General features: G+C 35.0%; 2 protein-coding genes across 2 annotated transcripts; one reads left to right on the top strand and one right to left on the bottom strand.

The window, feature by feature from the left end:
* Positions 1–75: 75 nt before the first annotated feature.
* LOC105224842 (uncharacterized) lies at positions 76–5252 on the top strand. Its single transcript, XM_049461679.1, has 7 exons — positions 76–690; positions 750–982; positions 1040–1682; positions 2525–2752; positions 3008–3164; positions 3361–3500; positions 4945–5252. The coding sequence occupies exons 1-7, from the start codon at positions 589–591 to the stop codon at positions 5188–5190; spliced, it is 1749 nt and encodes a 582-aa protein (XP_049317636.1). The 5' UTR covers positions 76–588; the 3' UTR covers positions 5191–5252.
* A 2256-nt stretch (positions 5253–7508) lies between these two features.
* Positions 7509–10569, bottom strand: LOC125780100 (uncharacterized). The gene is made up of 2 exons (XM_049461685.1): positions 9765–10569; positions 7509–9683 (listed from the first exon to the last, which is right to left on the bottom strand). The coding sequence occupies exons 1-2, from the start codon at positions 9837–9839 to the stop codon at positions 9381–9383; spliced, it is 378 nt and encodes a 125-aa protein (XP_049317642.1). The 5' UTR covers positions 9840–10569; the 3' UTR covers positions 7509–9380.
* Positions 10570–11588: the final 1019 nt, after the last annotated feature.

Raw genomic sequence — 11588 nt, 5'->3', positions numbered from 1 at the left:
TAGACGGAACTTCCCAAAGGACATCACTTCGCTCTATAGGCTCTAGAAAAGCTTCAAGAAGATCCGACGTTTTCGACCCAAATTTTTTTCAGCGATGAGGTCTATTTCTAGCTCAACGGGTATGGAAAGAACTGTCGCGCCACGGCAACTAACTATTTGATGCCTGAAATTCCAGCTCGTGATCTCGGCGACATTTGGTTTCAACAAGATCAATTGATGGATCTAATGAGAGAACACTTTGGTAAGAAGTTGATTTCACGTTTTTGGCCTGTAGATTGGCACCAAGTTCGTGTGATATCACGCCGTTAGGCTTTTTCCTGTAGGAATATCTAAAGTCTAAAGTCCCGATAATCCCGCTTCAATAAATATACAATATACTGTATTCAAAACTACATATAAACTAATTTTTGAGGTTCTATTGCTTGTTGGCAACATTTTGAAGGAAATTTGTATATGTATGCATATGTACATCTATTTGTTCATTTGTTTTGATATATTATGACTTTATATAATTTTGTCATTTGTTTTAAATTATTGAAACTTATTATTCGATTAATTGCGCTAAAGATTCATTTCTACTGAGAAATCATGAGTAATTCTTCTAACGGTTTGCTAACAAAAAATGCAACGAATTTCAAATTGCACACACGGACGCGCAGACACAAGCAGTACATGACGAGTGAAATAGAGGTAATTTTTTTTATATATAAACACATATTAGTCGCATAATAACTTTTAAACCTCTATAGATCAGTTGCTTTCGACCAATAGGATTAAATATAGATCCCGACGCTCACTGTCAACTCGTTCGCCACAATGATCACTGCAATTTCGATACGAAGCTTATCAACTATTTGGAGTTCGCCGTTTGTACAATTAAGATCGACAATTTACCTTGGTTTGGCGAAGTCGGATATATCGTCTGTTCCTTCGTCTTGCTCTTGTTTTTCATATTCTCCGTGTTCGTAATGACCAGGTGGTTGTAAGTACCCCTGTGCATACAAAAGACCACTTAATATTTTCTAAATGATTTTTGCAGTATTTTACCAAATGTGCTTACCTTGTGTAACTGGTCTACAATTAAACCTTACCACTGTGGCATCCTTATTGTCTCAACTCTATTCATCTTGCCGAATTTATTTAAAAGTTCGATTATTTGCAACTCACCAAAAGAGATATACTCTCTTTTTCTCACGGAATTGGGAAGCAAGACATTTACTATGTATATTCTGGGATTGGGATTGATCGCAATTCAAAAGAATTTGCATGTCTCGCCATTTCATTGCATTGTCAGTCTGTTAGTGATCTTGCTTGGAAATATTTACGTATATACCTTAATAAGTCTTAAAACTAAGAATGATATTCTGCCCAAAGACGAGCGAGCAGATTTAAAGTTGGAATGGCATGCCAAAATGTTAATCGTCGTTTATTTGATTTATCTTTTCGCTCAACTCTACGATCCATTTAAATCGGTGCTTTCTAGAAGTAGTACGAATGTTGACGTTATTCCAGCGCCAGAGCAAATCGAAAGTGAAAATGTTATAGAGGATGTGCTAAACGAAGTGGTCACTACTATGGTGGCGAATCATGGTGAAACCGATAATTCCCCTTTAAAAACGAATTGTCAAAATTTTTACGGAGACATTTTTGGAAGAAAGTGTATGATCTTTAATATCTTATTTGTAAGTATGAAGAGCGTATAAAAGGTGTGTAACAAGTTTAAGTTTAGAAATCAAGTAAGACACTTAAATAGATCTTCTTGCACCATGGAATTTGAAATGATCAATATCGAATAGTTTTGTTCACCTAACAGTTGTATGTATCACCCAAACTAATCGACATAGATACAGGATTATATATTTATATATAAATGAACAGGATGACGAGAAAATTTTAAATCCGGGTGACTGTGTCTCTGTCCGTCCTTGCGTGCAACCTGTATTTTGGATAAAAATTGAGATATCTTGATGAAACTTTGGTAAGGAAAATTACGAATTCGTAGATGGGCATAATCGGACCACTGCCATAATAAAAATTGCTTTGATTCCGATCCTTTGGTTGATGTTTTACATCTTCGTTTAAGACCTTGTAAATTATGTCTCGAAGTTCTGTGTAAAATTTTATTAAGATCATGTAGTAGCTGGCAAGAAATCTGGACAGCCGACTTTGAAAATGCAGTTGCGTTTAAAGTTTTAAGTGACTATATACATAGCTGACCTCAAGCGCGCAAGGTAATATCTCCACAACTTACGCATAGAGTACAACTTTGTAGCGATGTTATAGGATTAATAAGACAATATGAAAATCAAGTTTTCGAAGCTGATTTGTCCTGACTCTCCACGTGCTCGGAGACAACTGATCAATCTCTATGAAGTACAATCGCGGCGGAAGAAAATCAGTCCTATTCCTTTCCGGACAAACTCTGAATGTGTACTTAAATGCGTATTTTGGGCCTATTGCTATTTAAATGATTTATATAGGCAAGTATTAAAGTAAATATTATGTTAAATATATATACTTTCAGGCACCCATGTGGATTATACTGACCCTATTGATTCCTGTTATAAATGAAAGTTCACCTTTCCAAGGTTGGAATAAATATCTGTTATGTGCGAATCTTATGCTCATATCTCTGCCACTAATAGTATACATAAAACTGGAAATTTGTCTTGGGTTTTTCGCTTTTGGATTTCTAGCCGCTATTATTTTACTTTTTAAGACAAGCGCTAGGGAGCCGCCTAGATTGTACAAAGTAAGTATGCAACTGGAACTCATTCAATATAGAAAGACCGCCGACCTTCTTAAAAAATCTCGCGATATCCTCATTATCACGTTTTAACTTTTTTGGTTTTACTTAGTAGTATTTAGAAGTATATCAACACCACAAATATTCAAGAAAATCGTTTTAATTAGAACAGATAGTCCTTGATTACTTTCTGAGTATTTTTCCACAACACTTTTCCAATTTATATTTATACCTTTGTATATTTTTTTTGCCAAATTCAAGATCTTTAGTGTATTTGGATTGTTTGCTGCTTTCATGATTTGGCAGTTACTTACCATGGAAGCTGATACTTTAATTCATCAAAGTCTTCAGTATCTAATACGATGGAATCTCGATGATGTTGCTGTTGCGAGTTCCTCATTTTCCAGCAGTGTAACAGGTAAACTTAAATAAATATCTGAGCAAAAAATTACTGAGTTAGTGTTGTAAACTAACTGTATTTTGTAAGCTTGAAACTTTGCTTATAATTGAAAATGTTATGTGACAGATTTTGATAAACTTTCTTTTCAAAAGATAATCTAGGTAATCGAGTTATGGCATATACTTAATATATCTTTAATTTCTTTTGTTTTTAGAGATGATTCTTGTTTATGAATTAATAGAATACGAAGAAGTGGATATTGCGTTTGGTCTCGTCACCGGTTTGGTTGTATACAATACAATCGGTAGCTTCCCTGCCATGGTTCTCCAGCCATGTTTTGATACATTATCCCCGGTAAGTGGGTGTATTATTTCCATATACTTATTATATATGTATATAGGTACTATACTATATATGTATATGCTAGTAAAGATTATTGTGCTCTCCCAATTTGTGGTATAATATGGTACCCCTACCTAACAGTTGCTTGTAACAACTGCAACAAATTCAGAAAGTTGAAGAGATATATGCATACTTGGCGCAATAGACCTAAGGTCGCGGTGCATTCCTCATTTACCAATCTTATACATATATCAATGTGTCTGTCTGTTTGACCGCCGGCCAACTTAACTACAGGACTTTAATATGGATGTTTTAAAACTATAATAGACAACTTGTATGATAAATTCCTATTCCCTTCTCATATCATGCGATTTTGACTTAGTCAGCTTATAAAGGGTGATCCATTTCGAAGTTCCCTACTTTTTTAGAGAAAAAACACAATGTTTATTATTATTCGAAAGAACATTCTTTGGTATTTATTTTTTGAAGATTATCTCTTTCAAATATAGGTCGGGGTAAGGTCTCAGATGGTTCTTCCGTTGAGTCCAATTTTCGAAGATTAGTTCCTGGTCCTAATCGTCTTCGCTGAACAAAATTTGACTCGAAAACGACGGATCTTCTTGGAACTTTTCAAGAGCCCATAGAGCGATGTGATGTCGCTTAAGAAGTCGAGCGGCTTAAGTTCTTGCACAAGCCGTATTCTTTTTTATTAAAGATCTTGACGTAAAATGCGCCAAGTATGCCATAATATGCTCAGTAGGACAATTATGTTGAGCTGAGCGAAGCACACAAAACACATTCTTTACAGAACGTGAATTTTCGTAATAAAGTCGAACGATTTGTAAGCGTTTTTTAGGCGAAGGCTTTTCACGGTGAAATCCTAAACAATACTGAACAAAAATAACATGACAGTTTGACACGACTCATGCGTTGTCTGCCAAAAAAATGCTATTGAGTGAAGTGTCTCTACTTAGATCACCCGTTATAAGTAGAAATGATTCTAAGATAGATATTCAAGGAATGAGGAACGTGTAAATATAAAAAGTGTCACGTGTGCTCTTCAAATACCTTAAGATCGCCGTCTCTGAAATATTACACTTAGCATATTGAAGTTTGATGCCAAAAATTGATGAACCCGATCATACTTCCATTGGCCCTCATATGTCTAAGTAATATATACTTATTATTGCTTATTATGCGAGTTCTCTGAAAACAATAAATTATGTTTAGTAGAATTTGGTTCAGTCTAGAAATTGTGTCATATCGCTGCGTAAACTCGTCTCTACAAGGAGAATGGTTTTAAAATATCCTCAAATAACGTATGTCGAAGTTATGAGCAATATTCACACGATTTTACTTTGTACAAATTGCGAGAGTATATAATGTTGGGTTGCACCGGAAATAAGTTCTTCCATACTTTTTTATATTAAAAATTTATTTTGTTTTTTATTTGCAGCTTTTCATCACTAACAATAATTCTACCATATACGTGTTTCTGTTCCTGATGATCGGCTACACCTTTATTGCACTAAGCATATCTAATTTTGAACTGCGTCGTAGCTATGGCATTTTTTTAATCATATTTTACACCATGTTCTTTCTGTTTATAATATTATCGGCCTATGAATTTATACACCCTTATGGCTCCCAACATTCTCCTACAATTCTCTATGATTCGTTGACGCATTCTAATTGGTCATAGACATTTAAATTTGTGTATAATATAGAAAGAAAAGTAAATTAAGTCAATAAAATATTGTTACAATCAGATGATGCCAATATCTTTTTATTCGTATTTTTTAATAATATTAATAAAATTAAGTAATATTGCCGCGACAGGCGTTATATTTTTAATAAAACTGCTGCTCATACAAAAAATAGGCTTTGATTAGCTAATCCAAAGATACAATTAATATTGGAAACTTATAATAGACATTTTTCATTGGGGTTAACATCTTAACGGTTGAATCAAAAATTGCTGATGGAGTGAGTAGAGAAATCTATTTCACGGAGCTAGACGTCCAGTAACCCTTCGGAATACTGCAGTATCTTACAAACGGAAGTCTTTTTTTGCGGGTGAGAGGGTGGAAAATGCCTTCCGCATCATCAGTGCTGTCGTCACAAGCAACGGTATGTGCCACTTGCAGGCCACTAAAAACCCCCCTCTAAGGAACCGTCACCCACCCTGGGACCACATTTGCATTACTTCAGGGTGGCGTTCCCTTTTTTCTCATTGAGAGATTTACATCTGCGCACCTGCGTCGAAGTCTCGCTCCCATTCTGTGGATGTCGTTTTTGAAGTATCCGTGATCGGATAATAGCTGGGTTACGTAAAAATCTACTTTACCGAATTTACGGCTTCTCCATAAGTCTAGATCTTTTATTAGCCTGGCCATCTTTCTGCCGCAACTTTCATTCCCCATCTTTGTTGCCATGTTGTTATTGTATCTTGCCTTATTTGTTGTATTGCGTTCTTGTTATTATCGGATGATTTCTTTAGCTCCCTCAGTTTTTTTTTAATATGCTAGAAGGTCAATTGGCGCTTATAACTAATATTGTCTCGCCTGATGCAGTTCGGTAGGCTGATGCCACTCTATGGGCTGTGGTGCGGTGCACCCTGGCCACTACCTTTCGTCGGTTTTCCTTTTTAAGCGAGTCTGCCTTGAACTCGCAGGGACCTCTATGTTCGCCATTAGTCGGCTCAGTTCACGGGTGATCTCGCTGCCTTTCCTGTGGCGTGCTGGATTTGCATCCAGAAGGTTAGTCTGGTGTCCAGTCCGGAAGTCTTGGCGGTCAGGAAAGTTGATGAGATAGATAATGACACAGGAGACGACATAAAGAAAGTCAATATATGTTGTATGTCGATTTAGAAGCATTGCGTCAGAAAATGTCCCTAGAAACGGTTGAATACTATATATACTGGGTTCCAGGCCGCAAGAGCATTCCAGGAAACGAAATAGGCGGTGAGATTACTAGAAGTAATATCGGCTTTGCTACCAAACCAGTACAAGAAATTCACAAGTCAATGCTGAAATTTCCTACAGGCTTGAGAGACGAGTGAGCTGAAATGCCTCAAGTATATTCAGGATCGCCAAGATCATGTGCAAGGAAGCGGAAGGAAAACAAATACACAGAGGTTTTTAAACCACCCCGTTTTAAAAAGACGGCGTGACAGTTGTTGACCTAGTCACACGTCACAACTAACTTATGTGAGCATTATAATCGACAACATTTTTGAAAGTAAAAAGGTCATGACGAACTTATCTATACTCGGTTTAGCAATTTAGGAGCTTCTGCAGTTCAAGAGGCTAGATGAAATGTCAGAATTAGATATCAAGTATCTACTAATTTCGCAAAAACCGTTAACTTCCTGTAAGAAGTAAACTTCAACTCGTATTAAACTAACTCTATCTGCCATTATAAAGGATCTGTAGGTATATGCATGACGTGACGACAAGCTAGTACAACCTAACCGAACCTTACCTGTATCCTTAGCGTACCATACGAATTGACATGACATCTGATGAGTTGGCGTTACGAGTTTTGGAGAGAAAGCTTCTGCGTAAGATGTATGGTCCTTTGCGCATTGGTAACGGCGAATATAGCATTCGATGGAACGATGAGCTGTATGAGATATACAACGATATTGACAAATATATTGTATTTACATATGTAAGAGACAGCGACTGCGCTGGCTAGATCAAGTCGTCCGAATGGATGAATACATTCCAACTCTGAGAGTATTTAATGCAGTACCCACCGGGAAAGCAGATGAAGAGGCCTCAATTATGTTGGAAAGACCAGGTTGGAATGGACCTGCCTACACTTGGAATATCCAATTGGTGCCAAATAGCAAAAAGGAAGAAAGACTGGCGCGATGTTGTAAACTCGGCTTTAATCGATTAAGCGGTGTCTACGCCAAAAAGAAGGAGAAAGCTTTCGCCATTCACGGGTTTTACCTAAATACAAACCTTACACCAACATGTGCTCATGCATAAATGCAAATATACGATTAAAATGTAATTTTTGTAAATTGTTTTTATTTTTAGTGTTTATTAAATTCGAGTATAATCAACATTTAACACTGTAACATACATAACTACGCGCCTTATATATGTATTTTCGAATAATAATTCATTATCAACAATTTTGGAATTTGGAAATGTTTGGCCATTGATTAAGTATAATAATTGTATAATTAAGTTTACGTTTAAAATTTTTAATATAATTTTGAAAATTAGTTGGCAGAATAATACTAACAAGAACTAGCTACGCATTGGCTTGTTTAAGCAACTATCATTAAAGAAAACCTTTCCATTAGAATATCTAAGCATAAATCTACATAATTAATGACCACAAATATATTGTATTCGAACAAAACTCCAAATAATGTAAGTTTTGAGCAAAGCGATTAGATGTACTCTGTAATAAGGTGTTAAAGAAGGACACATAATATATTTAATAAAATTAAATTAAAAGCTAATTACTTTTTCATAAATAGTATTATTGGACTTAAATTTATTAGTACCGCACAACTTTACATACAAAGGCTATTTCGAAAACGCACTCTTTATTAATATTCTATACTCTTATATAGCATGGTTCGCTATATAGTCCTTAATGTTTTTCACATTCGTTACTAAAAAGTGAGAAAACCTTCGATAAATGTACTACTTTTGATATACAAAATAGTATTTCAAATCAAATACTGCATCAATTTTAATAATTTCAGTGGGTAGGTCAGACTTTAAAAATAACTCAAAGAGTCATGTTTTTGTTAAACAAGCGGTTAAAAATTTTGCCGAGTTCTTTATATAAACTTATCATAAAAAATTATCTAAACAAAAAAATATTTTTTTTATAATTTATTATAAAATTATTATTTTTAAAAATTATTTATATATTTTTCTATAAAACCACTAATTTTTTTGAAAAGCAGCGTCGCGTTAGCGTCTGGGAAATGCTTTCCGACGACCAGGCTGTCATGAAAGGTCTTATAACTGGCGATGAGTCTTAGATCTATTCGTACGATCTGGAAACAGCCGGTAAATCGACCGATTATCGTGGCAAAGGTGAGCCGATGCCGGAAAACCGGCCAAACTGCCAACAAATAATACTATTTGAGTGCAATTCATTGTTTGCGCGAAGCTATTTGTAAGAGGTCAGAATTATGGGCCGACAACTTTTGGTTTTTAGCAAAATTTCGATAAATTTTCAGCCAATATAGTGCCGCGACCACCGTATTCGCCTGATATTGCTCCGTGAGACTTCTGGCTATTCAGCAAACTCAAACGACAGCTCCGGGGAATTTTGAGTCAATTGAAGACATTAAACGAAAATCGATGCGTGAGCTGAAGGCTATTCCGGAAACTGACTTTAACAACTGTTTCGAGGATTGGACAAAATGTTAGCACGAGTGTATTGTGACCAAGGGGGATTACTTTGAGGGCCAACATAGATTTTAAAGAATAAATTAAGAATTTCAAAACTATGAACAAAGTGTTACTACTTTTTGCTCATAGTATTAATAAATAATTTCAAAAACAAAAGCTTTCTCAAATTTCAGTAACGTTATTTAAGTCTCTACTTGTTGCATATACATAAGCTAGTCTCTTTTCCGAACAAATTATTGCCCAAAGAAGCCAAGCAATGAATGATTGACGACAAATGCTAAGCATACTTTACAAAACTACTCATTTCTGTGGCATTTTAGACCCTTAAACGTAAGTTCTATTATGCAATAAATAACGCTAATTAGTTAATAAATATACATAAATGGACATTTTTGGATGGCGTATGGAGCGAATTATGCTGATTCCTCATCTAAATATCCTGACTAACCTTTTGTCATATTCTATTTATAGGAAACCCACCATTTAATTATTTAACTAATCAATTGACTTCCTTCTCCTCAAACGCCGCATTGGCATTGACATCCTCATTGCTATTATTGCTATTAGCTTTCAACAGCTTGCCATTGTTACAATTCACTTCCGCCGCTCGATCAGCGATTATACTTGACCAATTTGCGTTCGCCTTAACTATCTCAATGTCACAGCGTAGCTTTTGCAAATCTGCATAATTGAGTGTTGATTCTTCGCATGCTTGCAGCACTGACAATACATTCTGCAATTGGTTGGCGTACACACGCAAACGCTCATTGTTGCTGTGCTCCTGCTTCTGCTCTGGTACACACTGCAATCCATATAAAATATTATAAATGTTAATATAGTCAATAATAAATAATTAAGGAAAATATTGTATTGCAATAAATACCCGCTGGCATTTAACAAACGTGCTGAGGAAGTCACGAATCTTGAGCTCATTGAATTGACCTTCTGTCTGCCACATTTTAAGCAAATTCAAAATGCTCTCCGCATCATTTTCCGCCCCATTGCCAATGATTTCGCCCTCGTCGGTTGTTATGTTGTGCAACGACGTTTGGTTGGGGCAGAGTAATTGCTGTTGCAAAGGCGAAAACTCAACTGTCGGTGAGAGTTTTTTGTAATTGCTGCAGAGCGTACTCAAATTGCAAATGTCCTGCGTTAGACGCTGTTGGTTGGCATTATATTTTTTTTTTGAGGGAATTCGATTTCAATTTTCAATTAGCCAATTCGTGAGTGCATTTTGATTTATAAATTACATGTAAGTATGTATGTATGTTTGATGGAAATTAATTTACATATGTATATTATGATATGTGTGTGGGTATGTATGCGTTTATGATGTTAAAAAAATTTCGACATTTTTCTCTTTTAACGTTACGTTGTTTTTATGGCAGATCGGAATAAGTGTCGCATTTTTATTTATTTTTGAAGAAAAACAATAAATATTGATGATGGCGATTGATGATGGGGAGTGAGTTCAAACGACATGATTGGAATAAGTGAAAAAATAAAATCACATTAATGAATTTCATGAAATGAATCGAGATTTTGATATTGTAATAAGAAATAATAAATTGTGAGTGATACGAACAAAGCATAAAGTTTAAATGAAAAGACACAAAAATACAAACCAGAAAACAACCAAAAATGACATCACTAAGCAAAACGGCTGTTATATATGAACTTGGCGTGAATAACGAAAAGTATTCATTCTTAATAAAAAATATTCGAATTGACATAAATAAAGCTAAATAATTTAAGTAGGCCAGTAAATATCTTTGGAGTGACGTTATTATTGTTTTATTATTGTTTTATTTACACCTAGTTCTATTTTTTTATACTCTTGCAACTTGTTGCTACAGATGTTGGTTGTTTAGGCAAAGCGAAAATAACAAAAAAAAAATGTTCAAGCCCCTATGTACCGAATATGTGGACACCAGTATTTATAGTTGACTTTTTACCGAAAATACCGTTCAATTTATGAGATATACAATTGAAATTCAGAAAGAATCTTTCCTGACAATAGTAACTCTGTGTATCAAAAATGGATTGAATCGGATAAATACTTCCCTGAGACCCCATATACCTAATATAAAGTTTTTCGAACTTCCGGGTGACTTTGTACCGCACATATCGGCCAATATGTGAGTTATCTCAATGAAAATTAAAGAATGTGTTTTACTCATAACAGTGTACCTTTGTGGCTAAAATAAATACAATTGGGAGAAAGCTTGATCTAGCCTCCATATAACTAATATCCGGATTTTCGAACATCCGGCTGACTTTACACCCTATGATTAGTGATTGTATGGGAGGTACCTTAATGCAACCCAGGGAGCATTTCTTTAGTATGTGGTATGATAATAGTTACTACCGACTCCCATATACTACATATCGTCACCTAAAATGCAAAATAACCTAACAACATTTTCGGTAATTTATAGGGGAAAGAATGAAACACTTAATAAAATGGAACATGAGTGAAACCAAATTTAAATATTGGTTAAAACTGGGTTATATCTAATAGCAGAACCTTAAAATGTTGGACATATGTACTTATATATATGCATGTAATTTTAAGTAGTGAGTCGTAATCAATGAAACAGTCAATTTCGAATTTTGATCATACGTTATTTTTCATTTTAGGTGACGATATAATGACTTTCGTTTTTCTAACAAACCTTCAAACAACAATAACAACAACAACAAAAAT

This window comes from Bactrocera dorsalis, unplaced genomic scaffold (genome assembly GCF_023373825.1).
Source record: "Bactrocera dorsalis isolate Fly_Bdor unplaced genomic scaffold, ASM2337382v1 BdCtg078, whole genome shotgun sequence".
Taxonomy (NCBI): Eukaryota; Metazoa; Arthropoda; class Insecta; order Diptera; family Tephritidae; genus Bactrocera; species Bactrocera dorsalis.
This window is presented reverse-complemented; position numbering and strand designations above follow the sequence as displayed.

Bases quoted from the DNA above. Each gene is read 5' to 3' on its own strand.
- LOC105224842 (XM_049461679.1), top strand. From the start codon at position 589: ATGAGTAATTCTTCTAACGGTTTGCTAACAAAAAATGCAACGAATTTC. The intron at 1,683-2,524 runs GTAAGTATGAAG...ATATACTTTCAG, and splicing joins TGATCTTTAATATCTTATTT to GCACCCATGTGGATTATACT. The intron at 3,501-4,944 runs GTAAGTGGGTGT...TTTTATTTGCAG, and splicing joins GTTTTGATACATTATCCCCG to CTTTTCATCACTAACAATAA.
- LOC125780100 (XM_049461685.1), bottom strand. From the start codon at position 9,839: ATGTGGCAGACAGAAGGTCAATTCAATGAGCTCAAGATTCGTGACTTC. The intron at 9,684-9,764 runs GTATTTATTGCA...TATGGATTGCAG, and splicing joins CGTTTGTTAAATGCCAGCGG to TGTGTACCAGAGCAGAAGCA.